This window comes from Hippocampus zosterae, chromosome 14, assembly GCF_025434085.1.
Source record: "Hippocampus zosterae strain Florida chromosome 14, ASM2543408v3, whole genome shotgun sequence".
NCBI classification, from domain to species: domain Eukaryota; kingdom Metazoa; phylum Chordata; class Actinopteri; order Syngnathiformes; family Syngnathidae; genus Hippocampus; species Hippocampus zosterae.
In genome coordinates, this window is record NC_067464.1 from 12,172,032 (window position 1) to 12,189,129 (window position 17,098).

The 17,098-nt window shown below is 41.1% G+C and overlaps 2 protein-coding genes across 2 annotated transcripts; both read left to right on the forward strand.

The window, feature by feature from the left end:
* Positions 1 to 13: 13 nt before the first annotated feature.
* LOC127614659 (delta-like protein 4) lies at positions 14 to 11,634 on the forward strand. The gene is made up of 11 exons (XM_052085993.1): positions 14 to 419; positions 513 to 764; positions 1,282 to 1,336; positions 2,727 to 2,990; positions 3,878 to 3,938; positions 5,714 to 5,844; positions 5,935 to 6,104; positions 6,359 to 6,578; positions 7,159 to 7,894; positions 8,212 to 8,320; positions 10,312 to 11,634. The coding sequence occupies exons 1-11, from the start codon at positions 366 to 368 to the stop codon at positions 10,315 to 10,317; spliced, it is 2,058 nt and encodes a 685-aa protein (XP_051941953.1). The 5' UTR covers positions 14 to 365; the 3' UTR covers positions 10,318 to 11,634.
* A 1,862-nt stretch (positions 11,635 to 13,496) lies between these two features.
* Positions 13,497 to 16,188, forward strand: LOC127614676 (glutathione-specific gamma-glutamylcyclotransferase 1-like). The gene is made up of 3 exons (XM_052086020.1): positions 13,497 to 13,876; positions 13,987 to 14,022; positions 15,558 to 16,188. Exons 1-3 carry the CDS (start codon positions 13,706 to 13,708, stop codon positions 15,951 to 15,953), a joined length of 603 nt encoding a protein of 200 aa, XP_051941980.1. The 5' UTR covers positions 13,497 to 13,705; the 3' UTR covers positions 15,954 to 16,188.
* The last annotated feature ends 910 nt before the right edge of the window (positions 16,189 to 17,098 follow it).

The window sequence follows — 17,098 nt, forward strand, 5'->3', positions numbered from 1 at the left end:
AGCAAGAGGGGAGACGCAACTGAGTCCACAGTGGGTGACACTATGCACTGATGCTCGTCCACATGCATGCACACGCATCACTTTCGGCCACCCAAGTGTCCCTAAAGCAGCAGTACAACAGCGACAAAGTAACACAAGTGACCGGCACGATGGATGGACATCATAAAGACCGCAGAATGACTCACTTGTGGATATTGACTATTTTGATATTAGTCTAACCTCTTGTTTTTGCACTGGATAACTCTTCCCCCCCGAGCTGGAGCTTCTACTGCGGGATTCTATTTATTTGCATTTCGGATCTTCCACCCGGCGGCAGGATTTGTGGACGAAAAACTTCTAAGGATACGCACATCAAGCTCTAAAGGATGGCCGTTAGGTTCACATCTACCCTCGCAATAGTTGTAACATGTTTTACTCAGGTACGGTGCAGTGCGCGCGTTGTATAAGAAAAGGAAGTGGTGTGTGTGAAAAATTTGTCCCCCCCCCTTGCTGAACTTTCGCCTCGTGTCTAGGTTCTGGGGTCAGGTGTGTTCGAGATCGATCTACATCACTTTGATAATTCCAAAAGTTCGCTGGCCAGTGGAAGGAGCTGCGGCGTGAGCGGCTGCAGGACTTTTTTCACGGTGTGTTTGAAGAATTTCCAAACGGTGGTGACTCCAGGAGGTTGTCTTTTTGCCAAGGCCCGTACACCTGTTTTGGGCACCGACTCGTTCAGCATGCAGCCGGACTCCAGGTTGCGGTTGCCCCTCAACTTCACCTGGCCGGTAAGGAATTCATACTTTCTTGCGGTTATCAACCGACATTTATATAATTGAAATGAATTATGCACGCAGATGTACGCACATATTACATGAAATGAATTCTTTCTTTATACAATCGTTTTACATTAATTCCGTTATGTGAATAATGATGTTAGTAATAAGTGTAATAATTGTAGTGATAATGATAATAATAATAATAATGGTAAAAGGTATGGATCCACATTGATACAGTAATTGTATTTTATAGTTTGTGTATGCATGATAGTATCTTTCCATCTATTTGTATATCCCTCTCAATCTACATCTATTTTTATATTTTTCGATCGATATCTATTTTATCTATCCATCTACATCTACATCTATTTCTGTCTGTCTTTCAGGCTCTCTCAGTCCTCGTGTGTGTGCGTGCGCGTGTGTGTGTGCGTGTTTAGAAATTCAGATTGCAATGTTATTTTAGATTACACGTGCCACAGTTGCAACGTTTTGAGTGAGATCTATTTCCCAATTTGTCCATCCCCAGGGTGCCTTCTCTCTCATTATTGAAGCTTGGCATTCGTCTGCTGAGGAGCCTGGAGGTAATATTACTTTGAAAAACTATAAATAAACTATAAATAAATAAATTACGCATATATATATAGAGAGATAGATAGATAGATAGATAGATAGATAGATAGATAGATAGATAGATAGATATGCGTTATATATATATATATATATATATATATATATATTACTGTATATATACTGTGTGTATATATACGTGAATGTGAATGCAAACACTTTGTTTTTCTTCTTTCTTATTTCTACCCACATTCTTGCTGCTGTAGACTGTAAATTTCCCTAGTGTGGGACAAATAAAGGATATCTTTATATTATTATTTTATATACATACATACATACATATATATATAACCACTAGAGGGAGACATCTACAAAACACAACTCATTGGCCAATTACGTCATATCTATTTCCACAAATTTCAATAAGCAGTCTTCGGGCGGGAGGTCACGTGACAATAAATCCATCTGGCATTGTCCTTGCCCTGGACATGTGTCCGCTAGGATGTCTTGTGACTCATACCTCAAGCAAAGCTCTCACAACACAATCGCAACTTCCTTTATTTTATTTTGGCCCTGCGTGGGAAAGTGCACTGCGTTAAGTGAGCACATGAGCCGTTGCCAAAAAGAGTTTCCCCACCCTTTCACAAAGTCTCCACAATGATCATATTGATCATGAACAATGCAAATCAGGCACAAGACAAATAAGCAACTGTCTTGAGCCCTTCCACCGTGAGGGGGCCCCCAAGAGCAATCAACAGACAGACAGCTTTGTGTAGTATTTCTTTCGTGAGTTAGTTAGTTAAACAGAGTAACATAAAAAAAATATAAAACGTTTACATGAAGAAATTAAATTCTGGGGTTTTCTCATAATTTTGAGACCTAATTGTTAAACATTGTAAATATATTGTTCAACCCTGAAGTCACCTCGTTTCAGGTCTCCCTTATAACTGATACACTCTATCTATATATATATATATATATATATATATATATATTTTTTTTTATACATTTTTATTTATATTTTAAGCATTTGCTTTAATGCTCTGTTTTGTAGAATTTAAGTTAGTTTTATATTTCCAAAGGATTTTCTTTATGGCATTTGATGCTTGTCTTGTTGGTGCCATTTTTTTAAAGCCTAGCTCAGTGATTCTCAAAGTGTAGCACTGGTTCCGCTGTACTTGAAATAAAATGCATGACATACATTCTGTGAGAATGAATGAAAACATCAATCATCAATCCATAGCTATCAAGAACATATAACATATAGCTTAAAAAGAGTTTGAGTTCAGTAGCATGCTTTATTAGCATAAATAGAGGGCCTCAAAATCAAATTCTGCTAAGGACCCAATGCAGACTTGCATACAGTTCTCCTATCATGAACAACACCTGTATTCTTTCCTCCAGATACCACCCACCCTGAATTGTTGATTGGCTCTTTTGCCATCCAAAGACAGTTGGGAATAGGGAATGAGTGGTCCCAGGATGTGCAGAGCGGGACGCAGACGGAGCTAAGGTACTCATACCGCTTCATCTGCAATGACAATTACTACGGGGACACTTGTTCCAAAATATGCGCTGCCAGAGACGACCTTTTTGGCCACTACACCTGCAAGCCTGATGGGCAAATAGCGTGTCTGCCAGGATGGAAGGGACAATACTGCCAAGAACGTAAGCACGAGTAAAGACACCATATGGGCACTTTTTCTTTGTTTGTCTTAGAAGGGCACAAGTCAGTGGTTTGCTTGTTCTGCTTTGTAGTAGTAGACTTTCAGTTTGTGCAGTTTGCTCTGCGTTTCACTTTGTTTTTGCTATAAACATGCTGCAAACGTTACTCTGACTTGCACGTAGTTACATTTAAACCTTTCACTTAGCCAGGGAGGTCCACATTTTTCTGCTGAAAGCCACATTCAGAAAAATGAATGTTTTGAATGAAATGAATGTGTTCATATTCATGTGATACCCATTTTCTTTTTAAATTCATTTGAACTTCTTCTTGTAACCAGATTTAGTTTTATTTTCAACCAGGTTGAGTTTTATTTATAAAAACATGCAGCAAGCCAGCACCTGAGCCAGACTTTGGGCACCCCTGAATTAGTTGTATGTTCAAGTCCAGTGGCAGTTAAGGGGCCAATGTGAAGAATTTGCGCACTTTCTCTCAGCGTTTAATCCAGTGAGGTGCTCTGTGAACAGCGCACGCCGGGTTAATCGCGGCATTATAGGCCGCCACGCGCCACTAAATTGCGGCTTCTATTGTTGCGGTGGTACAGGGCAGCAGCTGCAAACGGGGCTCGAAGCTGCCCACTAACAACAATAGGACAGCTGTCACGCTTTTTTTTTTTTGCGGGGGGCGGGGGGCTGCTTTAAGAACAAGCATCTGCTCTGCACCATCGCTACCGGCCATTTAACAGCATGCAAAATCAATGTCACATGCAGAACACAGGGGGCAAATTGTGCCTTTCCATTCAAACACCAGGAAGCAACTTTGACAAAAAAAAAAACCTATACAAGGAAAAGGTTAAGCTTTAACATCCTTCTATTATATTTTTTTCCCACAGCGATCTGTCTGGATGGGTGCAATGAAAATAATGGAAATTGCACAATACCTGGAGAATGCAAGTGAGTATTTGCAACAGATCAGTGCACTTTTATCGTTGCTTGTGTTTCCCACAGGAACTTTAATTCATTATTTGATATTTAGGACATAAAATAACTTTGTCACTGCCATGGGAACAATGAAAATCAGTTAGAAATGTCACAATTTGCAGCTCAGAAGTTCACAATCATGAAAATACTTATTCACAGAACATAAAGTTATTCGTATTTTATAGAATGTCTCTTTTATGATATAGTAGTAGATGGATTATTTTCATTCAGGTATTGCATAGATTTCTTTTGTGATCAGATAGAATTGACCAGAATCGTATTCATTATATTGCATTTAAGTGGAAAGGGGGGCTATAGTCATTAGTTTGTCTGTGTGCGCGTGTGTGTGTGTGTGTGTGTCAAGTCAAGTCAAGTCAACAGTATTTCTAGAGCACTTTCAAACAGCCATCGCTGCATACAAAGTGCTGTACATGGATTGATTTAACATACACAATAAACATTCATTCATTCATTCATTCTTCCGTACCGCTTCATCCTCACTAGGGTCGCGGGGGGTGCTGGAGCCCATCCCAGCCGTCTCCGGGCAGTAGGCGGGGGACACCCTGAATCGGTTGCCAGCCAATCGCAGGGCACACATAGACGAACAACCATCCACGCTCACACTCACACCTAGGGACAATTTAGAGTGTTCAATCAGCCTACCATGCATATTTTCGGAATGTGGGAGGAAATCGGAGCACCCGGACAAAATGGTAATAAAGGCGGTAGAAAGCACCAAGCAGTAAAATCATGCTGAGTCGAACGCCAAAGAATACAAGTGAGTTTTGAGGAGGGCTTTAAAGATGGGCATCGAGGAGGCTTGCCGAATGTTCAGTGGGAGGTCATTCCAGAGAGAGGGACCAGCAACAGAAAAGGCTCGATCCCCTCTGAGCCTCGGTTTAGTTCTTGCTACTTCTAACAAAGACTGGTCCACAGACCTGAGGCGCCGGGCAGGATGAGCTCAGAGAGGGAAGGTGGTGCGAGATTATTTAGAGATTTGAAAACAAAGAGGAGGATCTTGAAAATAACTCTAAAATGAATGGGGAGCCAATGAAGGGATGCCAGAGTAGGAGTTATATGCTCCCTCTTACGAGTACCAGTCAAATGTGTGTGTGTGTGTGTGTGTGTGATAGAGGGTGGCACATTTCACAGCTTGGTGGTAGAAGCTGTATGGGCCTCATGGTTGTAGACTTTAGTGTTCTGTGGTGTTTTCCAGAGGAGAGGGGTGAGAAAAGTGAATGTACATATAATAGATGAATTCAATACTTGGCAAAGTTCTTTCCACCAAAAATGCAGTGGCACCTCAAAAGTTGGGCTTCTCCAACAATGGAAAACCATATTTTAATCATGGGACAAACTGTTACCATCGTAAAACCTTGATGAAATAAACGGACAATTGTATAAGGTCAACTTTTTTTCTAAGACAAAAAAAAGTGTAAAATGCACAAATGTAGCATTCTTTAAACACTTAGGTTTAATCACATTTCAATATTTTAAATATGTAGATTGAGTTAGTCTTGCTGTTTATTTTCTATTTTTATTATATTTGGTTATTACTATCGCTTTCTTTGATGGCAATAACAACAGCATTGAAACATTTCGTGTTTACCTTAAACATCTTTTATTTCACATTAGATTTACATGATGGAAGAGTTATAAATCTGTGGTATTGGGTTTACCCCCCACACGTCTCTGTTGTGATTGTTGATCCAATATTAATTGTGGCCTTTTACTTGTCTTTGTTTTAGATGCAGAGAAGGGTGGCAGGGCGTCTTTTGTGATGTGTGTAAACTGCACCCATCATGTAAACATGGTACCTGCACTGAGCCGTGGGAGTGCGCCTGTAAGGAAGGCTGGGGGGGTATCCTTTGCGACCAAGGTGGGTTACCTTTTCCTTTATGGAAGCAAAATCATTTCCGGGACAAGCAGGCTGAAAATCGAGAGTATAACGGTGCCCTCTCTTCTCCAGACCTGAACTACTGCACCCACCACAAGCCGTGCACCAATGGGGCCACGTGCATGAACGCGGGCCAGGGAAGCTACACCTGCGCCTGCCTACCGGGCTTCACTGGAGTCAACTGCGACTCGGAGGTCAGAGAGTGTGACAGACAGCCCTGTCGCAACGGAGGCAACTGCTTAGTGAGTGCGGAAGTCCCTCACTCTCCTTTCCCACAACACAGACTTTCCTGTTTTTGTTGTTGCCTTTGCCTATCTGCGAGTCCAGGAGGATGCCATTGATTGTCAAGTCCTGGTTGACCCAGTTCCCAGTTTACAGTGTACTGTAAATAGGATGAAAACTAAAGGATAGATGGGGGTCGGGGGGGCATTTGCAAACAGGATATGAAAAGAAAACATCTGACGCTGAGCTTTTCGATATCGTTCTTTGCTTTCAGGAGATAGAGACTGGATACAGGTGTGAATGTCCAATAGGCTTTACCGGGCCGCGCTGTGAACAACGTACGCTGACGTGCAAGGACATGCCCTGCTTGCTTGGCGGCAAGTGTAAAGAGACAGAGAACGGTCAGAGTTATATCTGCGAGTGTCCAGCAGGCTACACTGGACTTAACTGTGAGAAGAAAGTGGATAAATGCACCTCCCTGCGATGCACCAATGGTAAGGCACCACCGCGCCATCCAGTTGCGGGATCAAGATTTTTCCAGGTCGCTAATTTGTATTAGCAGCATTGACACTAATGGGCAGGACATCCTACCATGAGTCTGACTTTGAAAGTTGAACAAATAGGCGGTATGATGCTTGTGTAAAAGCCAATGCCTTAAATACACGGGTATGAGATGTGACACTTAACTCTCACTTCTTCAGCTCTGTTGTGTTCAAAGTGATTCGCTGTCTGACATGCCAGATGCTGATCGAATTACTGGATACTTACTGTACATGCATGTATTACATACATGTACCTCAGTGAAAGTACAATTTTGTGCGAGTTGATTTTTCTGAAAATAAATAGAAACGGAGTTCTTGCACTTTCAATGGTAATTTTTATGCAAGAGCGCCCCTTGCACTAGAAATAAAATCACAGTATCCGGTTATTTTGCTGTTTGCTTCAAACCCTTTGTTGTTGAACAAAGTGCATCAAAGTGCAGAGTTGAAAAGAATTTCATCAGACTGTGGGCGACATGGCATGACTCCTTCTTGTGACTGGGCCTAACACCGATGGATGTTCTCTGTCCATTAGGTGGCCATTGCATGATGAACGGCAACCTGCGTGCATGCAGCTGCCGCGCAGGCTTCACAGGCCTCCGTTGCGAGATCAACGTCAACGAGTGCGTCGCCAATCCCTGTGCGAATGGCTCCACCTGCCAAGACCGCATCAACGACTACACCTGCTTGTGCCCTCCCGGCTACACCGGACGCCACTGTGATAGGCCCACTGACCGCTGCGCCTCTTGGATCTGTCTCAATGGCGGCACCTGCACCGTCGGCACCAAAGGCCAGCCTTCCTGCCTCTGCCCCACCAATTACAGCGGCCCTCAGTGCGGTTCTCTGCATGAGCCTTCATCCAACAGCCCTAACACTGGCTGGGAGTCCGGCGACAAGCTCAACTGGGTGGCTGTCAGCTCGGGCGTCGGCCTGGTGGTAGCTCTGGTGCTCTCCTGCATGGTCATCGTGGTCATGAAACAGGTGAAGAAGCAGAGAAGCAAACAGCAGGCTTCTGAGACCATGAACAACCTTTCCAAAGCGAATTTCCAGAAAGACAACCTTATATCCACGCTGGAGCTCAAGAATATCAACAAGAAGATGGACTTGGAGGTGGATTGCTCTAGCGAGAAGTTCAACCACAAACACATCAACCACTTCCACACGGACTATAAAACCTGCATGGGGTACAAAGATGAACAATGCCTCCTGGAGAAAGATGAAAACTGTGAAAAGATGATAGAACATAAAAAGCATCTGAGTAGAATGTACAGGTAGGTGCTTATATACCACAAATGTGAATACAACCACATCGTGATAGATATGGATTTTCCGATGCTGTTGCCAAATCCAATATTTGGCAGACTAAAATTCTGATTATGAATTGATTAGCCGGTTATTTAAAAAATATATATACTGTATATACAGTATATATATACGTATATATAAAATGACCTTGATTTATTGATGCCTGTAACAATAAAGATATGAATTACTGGTAAATCATTTAACTATTTTACAAGCCTTTGTCATTAATCAGCTGTAGTTAAGTCCAACAGGACCAATAACCCACCATGATATGTCATTGCAGTGAAAGGCCAGAATGCAGAATATCAACAATATGTCCCTCCAGAGAGTCCATGTACCAGTCGGTCTTTGTGATGGCAGAAGAAAAACAGGAATGCATCATTGCAACTGAGGTACGTTTTCCATGCTTGCTTTTCCATGGGTCACATGGAAGGCCCCAATTCCTTCCATTTAATTTTTGCAGAGATTACAACCCACCAAATTTGCAAATCAGTGTTTTCTAAATTAATAGCTCTAATATAAGTACCGGTAGATAAATTAACTTTCTTTGATATTACTTCATGGTTTATTTGCCTTTATTTTAGCATAGCCTAACTATAAAACAAAGCATTTATTTATAATGCATATGATAGTGTTGTTATACAGATTCATTTATTCCTTCTGATTATTAAAAATATTACATTGGGAGAAGGCAAGTCAACTTTATTTGCAGTACATAGCACAAATCATAAACAACACAACTTAATGAGTTTCACACAACCAAAAGTCCAACATATAAAAGCATTTACAAACAACTAAAGACCTTTGCAAAGCGTAGAGGACAAAAATAGTATTATCCATCCATCCATTTTCTAAACCACCTATCCTCACATGGGTCGTGGGGTGTGCTGGAGCCTATCCCAGCTGTCTTCGTGTAGTAGGTGAGGGACACTCTGAACTGGTTGCCAGCCAATTGCAGGGAACACATATAGACCAGGGGTGGGCAAACATTTTGGCTCGGGGACCGCATTGACTTTTAAAATTTGACAGAAGGGCCAGGTCAGCACGAGCTATGGTACATTTAAAAAAAACTGCATTTGTTGACAGTCCATATCAAACATCAACAGAACAAAAGCATGAAATTACTGTATTAATATACTTTTTTTAAAATGACAACAGTGTTGTTGACCTATTTTAGCCTGTGCATTGCTGCAGATGGGTTGTGATCAGACCAGTAGAAGTAGAGCGATACAGAGGTCCTAGGTGGTCGAAAAGACCAAAGTTCTGCAACTTAAAGTCAATGCGCCACCTGGCGGTGAAAGGCCTGTCATTACAAATCCAATTGAAATGAATGCAATCATTCACATCGAACCTTAATTGTGGACCAACCTTCGGCGGGCCGGATTAAAAAGACCAACGTGCCGGATTTGGCCCGTGGGCTGTAGTTTGCCCATCTCTGACATAGACAAAAAAACATCCACACTAAAAATCACACATCGAGACAATTTAGATTTTTTAATAAGCCTGCCATGCATATTTTTGGAATGTGGGAAGAAACTGGCGTACCCGTAGAGAGCCCACGCAGGCACAGGGAGAACATGCAAACTCCTCACAGGCAGGCCGGAGCCGGAATTGAACCCTACACCTCTGCACTGCGAGGCCGACGAACTAACCAGTCGACCACATGGCGCCGAAAGTAGTCTTAAAATTACCAGAAGAATGTACGTTGACACCATTGAAGCAAATTTACAATCAAAAGATTCAAAGACATTGAAAAGCAAAGTAAATAAATTAAAAATAGCTTTCTGAACTTACCAAAAGATCGTTGGAGTGAAATTAATTTTTAAAATGCCTAAACGACCTTACTCATGAAAAAAGCGTTATCTTTAACCTGGACTTAAAAGCATTTACACTTAAAGCTGACTTTGCTTCCATTGTCAGCTTATTCTATTTGCATGCAGCATAACAGCTACGGTAAATGCCACTTCACTATGTCTGCTTTGAAACCCCGGCTCTACTATTCGGCTCAAGTCTGCAGACCTCGGAGCCCTGCTCGGTTTATATTGAATGAACATTTCCTTCATGTATTCACAACCCAAACCATTCAGCGATTTTTTGATCAGTAGCAAAATTTTAAAATCAGCTCTAGAGCTTTCTCATTTTCAAGTGGATCTTGAAACGTCAGCCGTATATTAAATCATATCCGCAATATTGAGGAAAACAAATAATCACATTTAGATTATTTTTCAAAATTGTTCCGCCCTATTTTGGAATATTTGGCAATTATGTCAATGTTTTTGGGGACACCCACCCTGTATATTTAGTCTTTGAATCCATTTTTCAGTGTCGTTCCGAATGATGCCGTTTAGGTCGCTGATGTTTTATCTTTCTCTTGTGTTTTTAGGTGTGATAAATGACAGACGTGACCACCATTTCTTGTGGACTGTTTACAAGCATGGGGAGGGACTGGGATATATTTAAATGCAAAGTTGCTGCTCTTGAAAACTTGATAACTGGACGGAGCCCAACCGCTCAACGAATGCAATAGCACTAATGCTACTCAACTATGGAAGAATGTAAAGACTTTGGAACTGAACGTTGTTCATCCGGATGTTTGCGATTTTATTTCAGACATTCGTGTTCATCTGATGATATGAGGCCTTGAGGCTCATATCGCATTTGCATGTTAACGAGGGCAAGAGGACTTTGTTGATGCGATCCCCTCCGGCTTATTGCAGCAACACATGAAAGAATGTGCAACAAGCATGGAGGAGGAGCTGTTTTTTTGCCATTTTCCTTTATGGCTCCTAGACGTAAACAAAAACCTGCTCGTCTTCAAGGCGACTGAAAACGGTTCATTTTTAGTGGTCAGGTTTGGAAAAAAAATTAAAATAAATCACAGATTGTCCAGAATGCAGCCACGAACGCAAAGCCTTATACTGTATATTTCAGCAAAACATTTTGCCCCCAGTCTTATCTCATCTTGATTCCTTTGCACAGAAGGGCAAAAAAAGATGCAAAGCGATGCAACGCAAGAATTACATGCAGGGAAACTCATGATAAGGCCTTGATAAGTTTTGAAATCTTATGCAAAAAAAAAAAAAAAAATCACACTGAAGACAAAGAAATACATGACTATTGTACCAAGGACGCCTTCAATGGATATGACTGAACCAATAATGTTATGTTATTTTAGTATTTGATTAGTTATTTAAGAAAATGACGCACTGATCTTTTCATCCTTGTTTTTATAAGATTATTTTGTATATAGTGTATATTTTTATGTTAAGATTAAAAATATGTTTGTCAGGTGATGCACCAACAGTGTGAATTTTTATTTTGAAAGTGATTTTGGTGTTTAATTATTATTTTTGTTCGGTTGTTATTATATAAATATATAAGGACAGAAACCTTAATACATATCTGGTACACTGTTTATTTGTCAGTCTTCAATGGTGGAGTGAACAAAGTGGTCAAAAAGAGAAGTGTGATTTCAAGCCAACTAGAGTCTATTTGGTAGCATTTTATTCGTTCCGTGTCTTTGTTTTTAATGGCATCATTATGAGTGTGATGTGAAATCTGTGTGCTAGCAATCGTCATTCGGTATACTCGTCTGTAATTGGCAGCAATGTAAAGATCTACTCAATCAAATATGAAAATATAGAAAGAGATATATGCATTTTAAAAATCTGTATGCAGAAATAAATAATCATTGTGGTCTTTTAAATCCTCTTAAGTGATGTTTGTGTCTATTTGCAATTCACTCGAATAATTACTGAGAGATGCCGAAGTTGAGACCACCTCGGCTTAGTGAGCAGCACATTTTCCGTGTCGCTCATCTTTACAAACAGTGCTGTCACGAAAGAGCCGGATGAAGTCAAATGAGCAATTTCCCAGCTTGAGGGTGAGTAGAGTTGTAGCTCTTCATGTGTTTAAGGGAAATCAACAAGAAACTCACTTGTTCTGCCTGCTGTTTTGAAAACAATTGTCACAGACCAGCAACAATTCTTTACTTTGCACCAGCCGTCCACGCACGTTAGTTATTCTCAGCTGCTGCGGTACATTTCTCAGATCAGGATTGAATTTCTCAGAAGTATCTGTTTAACTATCAAATAATTGTGTGTGTGTACACACACACACACATGCACACACACACACACACACACACACACACACACACACACACACACACAGGTAGTCCGGTGGTTAGCACGTCGGCTTCACAGTGCAGAGGTACCGGGTTCGATTCCAGCTCCGGCCTCCCTGTATGGAGTTTGCATGTCCTCCCCAGGCCTGCATGGGTTTTCTCCGGGTGCTCCGGTTTCCTCCCACATTCCAAAAAAATGTGTGGCAGGCTGATTGAACACTCTAAATTGTCCCTAGGTGTGAGTATATATATATATATATATATATATATATATAAAAGACGTTCATCATTTCGTTCACATCGATGCAAATGATTATGAACAATTCTCTGCTGTTTCCGACATGTTTACTACTTATGTCACGTTGCTCAAAATATATGACATTGGGCTTCTGATGAATTGCGTGGCGCCCACAACATTTTCGCATGAGCTCATCATTGAAGTCATTACATGCAAAAAAAGGGAGATTAAGCAAGTTGTCATAATGCGTCAAGCATATTTCTATACACTGTATATCCATGAGAAATTTATCACACTTGACTTTTTCTAACAAAGGCAAACGAGCATTAGATCAGGAATCTCAAACTCACGGCCCTGGGTGCATTTAAAAACGATTGACCTGAATGTGGAGGGGAAAAAACCTTGCTGAGCTCACGCGGCAATGCCAGCAGCCACCACTTGAGGGCCCTAATTTTGACATTAATTGGGGGGGGGGTGTCTTGACATCATTGACAGGCAGAAGATATTTCAGGTGGAGCAGTGGCTCATAAATCATAAATCATAAAGCTTTGCAGCTGAACTGACTACACGGGTCTTTATTTATACAACGCTTTCCACAGGGACTGCAGCTGTAACAAATCAGTTTCCAGAAGACTTAACGTAAAACAACAAAACTAACACAACAGAACACAAAACATAAAACGTGGATAATAATACAATCGTGCCAACTATTCCTTCATATGCCTTGATGTTTGAAGCAGTTATAAATGAGGAGGAGTGAATCAAAGTTTAATTAACAAGTGGATCAGTGTGACACCACACGCATCTGCTCCGAGCTAAATTTGAAAGTAAAGACGACTATAGAGATTGGTTCAATTCTTCTGTCCCATTTAGATTATGGAGTTTAAGACATCATAGTCACTGTATAAGTAGACAGTTTTTAAAATATTGTATTTTTCATTCTTGGTCACACAAATCTGGGAGTATCCATACAATGACAATAAATACTTCCTTTTCTGTCCAAAAAGTTTCGAAATAAAACACGAAACAAAGATTTGTGGTTTTCCTTTCGGTTAGAGTACAGAAGTAAGTTTTGTTTTGAGTGAACATTGTGGGTAAAAAGCATCAGCACTTTTCCACGTGGATGTGACTGTCCCAAACCCCGCCTCTGTCGCACTCCCATTGGTCGAGGTCGCCTTGCTGTGACGTCACTTGAACAACAAATACACGTGTGCGCCTAAACGAAGGACGCGCTCGTTCCACATTTGGCAGGAGATTTTTGAAGATCTTCGAAGTGCTTCTGACTTGTCCGCACGCTTACAGAATGAAACTTTAGCGAGAAAATTTTCATTTTTAAAATACTTCGAGCTGTAAAAAACGAAACAACAACAACGTTTGTTTGGTTGTGAAAAGCTAAGCAAGCATCTTGCTGCCATGAAACCTCAAGAGATCTTGCAATGCAAAGGAAGCCTGTGGGTTTTTGGTTATGGATCCTTAGTTTGGAAGCCTGATTTTGTCTACCAGAGGAGCATAACAGGCTACATCAAGGGCTATAAACGGCGTTTCTGGCAAGGAGATGACTTTTATCGAGGAGACAAGGAGAATGTGAGACTTCCATGCCATTTTTGTAAATTATATACCTGTATATATATTTTTTTCTCAAACTGTTGCTGCATAATGTGTACTGACTACAACTGTGCTCTATATTTCCACAGCCTGGAAGAGTGGTGACACTGGTGGAAGATCAGGAGGTAAGTGTCTTCATGCATTGAGACACATAGATATCTAACTACAACAGTAAATATATATATATACCATAAATAGCATCCAGTATAACGTGCCACTTTCTCATTTTACTTTAGACACATGTCAGCCACCCCGATGATCCCACTGGTGTGCTGTTCAACAAAGTGGAAATCTGTAAATTATTGCTCAATTATCGTTTCATACTAAACTATGATAATTGAGCTGTGTGTGTCATGGCTTTATTTGACATGTACACCATAGCACTAGAATGTAGAATATGTGAAATAAGGTCTGTTATCAAATGCCAAGTGAAAGTACATGTCTGAATGTGAGACTGGAGTTGTAAGGATTTCATCTAGAAAGTATGCAACATACACCAACAAATAAATATTCCCTCAACGTTTTGACCACGTATTTTGCATTTAAAAAAGTTACAATGCCAAGTTGCGACTGACACTGTCAGAGAGGTATTAATTTATCAATGTGTTTTTGATTGTGGTTGATATTTGCAATATTTGTTTTTGGTAACCTTGTTTAAATCAAGGGCTTAATACTCCACTTAAAAAAAATATATATATTAAACATACATATACACATTTCTTATAGGCTACTGCACTGTGAGTTGCATATATATATATATATATATATATATATAGAGAGAGAGAGAGAGAGAGAGAGAGAGAGAGAGAGAGAGAGAGAGAGAGAGAGAGAGAGAGAGAGAGAGAGAGAGGTAAACTCCCAGTGCACAGGGTTCTCGGCCTTCCTTTGTGTCAATTGCATTCTTCCCGTACTTGTGTGGGTTGTCTCCGGAAACCGGGTACTCCAGTTTCCTCCCGCATTCCAAAAACATATGGTAGGGTGATTAAACACTCTAAGTTGTCCCTGGGTGTGATTGTGAGTGCCACTGGTTGTTTGTCTGTGTGTGCCTCGCGATTGGCTTGAAACAAGTTCAGGGTGTACCCCACCTGTTGCCACGAAGACATCTGGCATAGGCTCCAGCATGCTGACGACCACCCTGAGGATCAACAGATCAGATATACAATCGGTCGGATTCAGCAGGATTGCAATCATATGATGCAATCAATTTATTGTTGTCATTTTTATGAGAAAATGATGAAAAATATAAACATTTATGAAAATCATAAATTATATAATATAGTCTGATTAAACCACATCCTATTGGGTATGACGTGCATGCATTAAATTATGGAAAGCTATTTTCTCGCATAACAGAAAAAGCCTTTTGCATTTTCTATTTATCGCAACTTTTTCATATTTGGGCGTGACAATTAAGATTTCACTTAAATTTTTTTGACTCCTGTTCAACCATCCCATATTATGTATGGAGCGCATACATTTGAAAATTAAAGTAAGAAAAACAATAGTAGCGCCTGTATTCCACAGCTGGTCGACTGCTTCAAAGCAAACATCTTGTGACTTAACAAACCTCGGGGACCGTTTATCTGAGCTCAACAATTACATAAGGGGACTGGCAATATTCTCCAGTTAATAAGTTCCTGACCATTTTTCTCCCTTACAGGATCGTACATGGGGCGTGGCTTATGAAGTGGCCGATGCACAGATAAAGGAGGCCTTTGAGTACCTCAACATAAGAGAAGGAGTGATAGGAGGATACGTCACAGAGATGGTAGAGTTCATTCCTCGGGAGAAAGACGTGGACACCGTCTACGCCCTTGTCTACATCGCCACCTCCGACAACCCCGCCTACCTGGGCCCCGCTTCCACCCAGGAGATCGCCAACCAGATCGCTGTTTGCAGGGGAAAGGCGGGCCACAACATCGAATATCTGCTCCGGCTTGCCGAATTCATGAGACGCTGCTGCCCGGAGGTAGAAGACGAGCACCTCTTCTCCATTGAGGCCGCCGTTTTGAACATTTACCAAGACTGCGAAACACAAAACTCCCTCCTTGTTTGATCTGTCTAAAAGACACAAAGCACTTTATATTGACATGCGGTTTAAATGTCACATGTATTGAATGTAGCAGGTTGTATTCCTTGAAATATAAGCACTTCTTTTTTATATTATATTCCTGTTTACTGCATGTGATGCATTTTTTTAACATTACCGAATGCTTTTAGATTTCCTATTTAGTGTATAATCTACATTCATCAATGTTATTTTAATAATAAACATGCCTTCGTTAAACGGTGCTGCGAGTCCTGCCTGGGATTCCCTATGTTTCTGTCGAGCTCATGCTTACAAATCACGTGACTCGGGAATGTTCAGCTGCAGCCTTCTAGGAAATGCTGACTTCATCTGAAATGCTCAGGAGTACTGCATAAGCAATCACAACTTGAAGGGAGACTGTGCAGTGGGGATTTCTAACCACCTATATGTATCTGGGGCAAAGATTAAACACATATAGTAATTCATGGTGCAAGAAAAATAAACACATTCTTGTTTATGTTTATCTTAACTAGCCTGTCATCTAATTTGTTAATGTCATTCATTAATTCTACACCGGGCGGCCCGGTAGTCCAGTGGTTAGCACATCGGCTTCACAGTGCAGAGGTACCGGGTTCGATTCCAGCTCCGGCCTCCCTGTGTGGAGTTTGCATGTTCTCCCCGGGCCTGCGTGGGTTTTCTCCGGGTGCTCCGGTGTCCTCCCACATTCCAAAAACATGCATGGCAGGCTGATTGAACACTCTAAATTGTCCCTAGGTGTGAGTGTGAGCGTGGATGGTTGTTCGTCTATGTGTGCCCTGCGATTGGCTGGCAACCGATTCAGGGTGTCCCCCGCCTACTACCCGGAGACGGCTGGGATGGGCTCCAGCACCCCCCGCGACCCTAGTGAGGATCAAGCGGTACAGAAGATGAATGAATGAATGAATAATTCTACACCGCTTGAAATGTACTGACATCATAGCTGCTCAGTGTCATTCAGTGCTTATTGTGCTCATGATGGGATTTGAATTGAGCATAAGAGATACTCGTGTATGTGTGTGTGTAGTTTAGTGTATATGTAATCAAATCAAAAGAATTATTTTTGACAATCGATTAATCATTTAAATTTTTTTTTTCAAATTTCCAAATCCTTCTAATATGTTACAACAGACCAA

Excerpts from the sequence above, each read along its gene's own strand:
- LOC127614659 (XM_052085993.1), top strand. The coding sequence starts at position 366 with ATGGCCGTTAGGTTCACATCTACCCTCGCAATAGTTGTAACATGTTTT. Across the intron at positions 1,337-2,726 it reads GTCTGCTGAGGAGCCTGGAG|ATACCACCCACCCTGAATTG; the intron begins GTAATATTACTT and ends TCTTTCCTCCAG. Across the intron at positions 6,105-6,358 it reads GCAACGGAGGCAACTGCTTA|GAGATAGAGACTGGATACAG; the intron begins GTGAGTGCGGAA and ends CTTTGCTTTCAG.
- LOC127614676 (XM_052086020.1), top strand. The coding sequence starts at position 13,706 with ATGAAACCTCAAGAGATCTTGCAATGCAAAGGAAGCCTGTGGGTTTTT. Across the intron at positions 13,877-13,986 it reads ATCGAGGAGACAAGGAGAAT|CCTGGAAGAGTGGTGACACT; the intron begins GTGAGACTTCCA and ends ATATTTCCACAG. Across the intron at positions 14,023-15,557 it reads CACTGGTGGAAGATCAGGAG|GATCGTACATGGGGCGTGGC; the intron begins GTAAGTGTCTTC and ends TCTCCCTTACAG.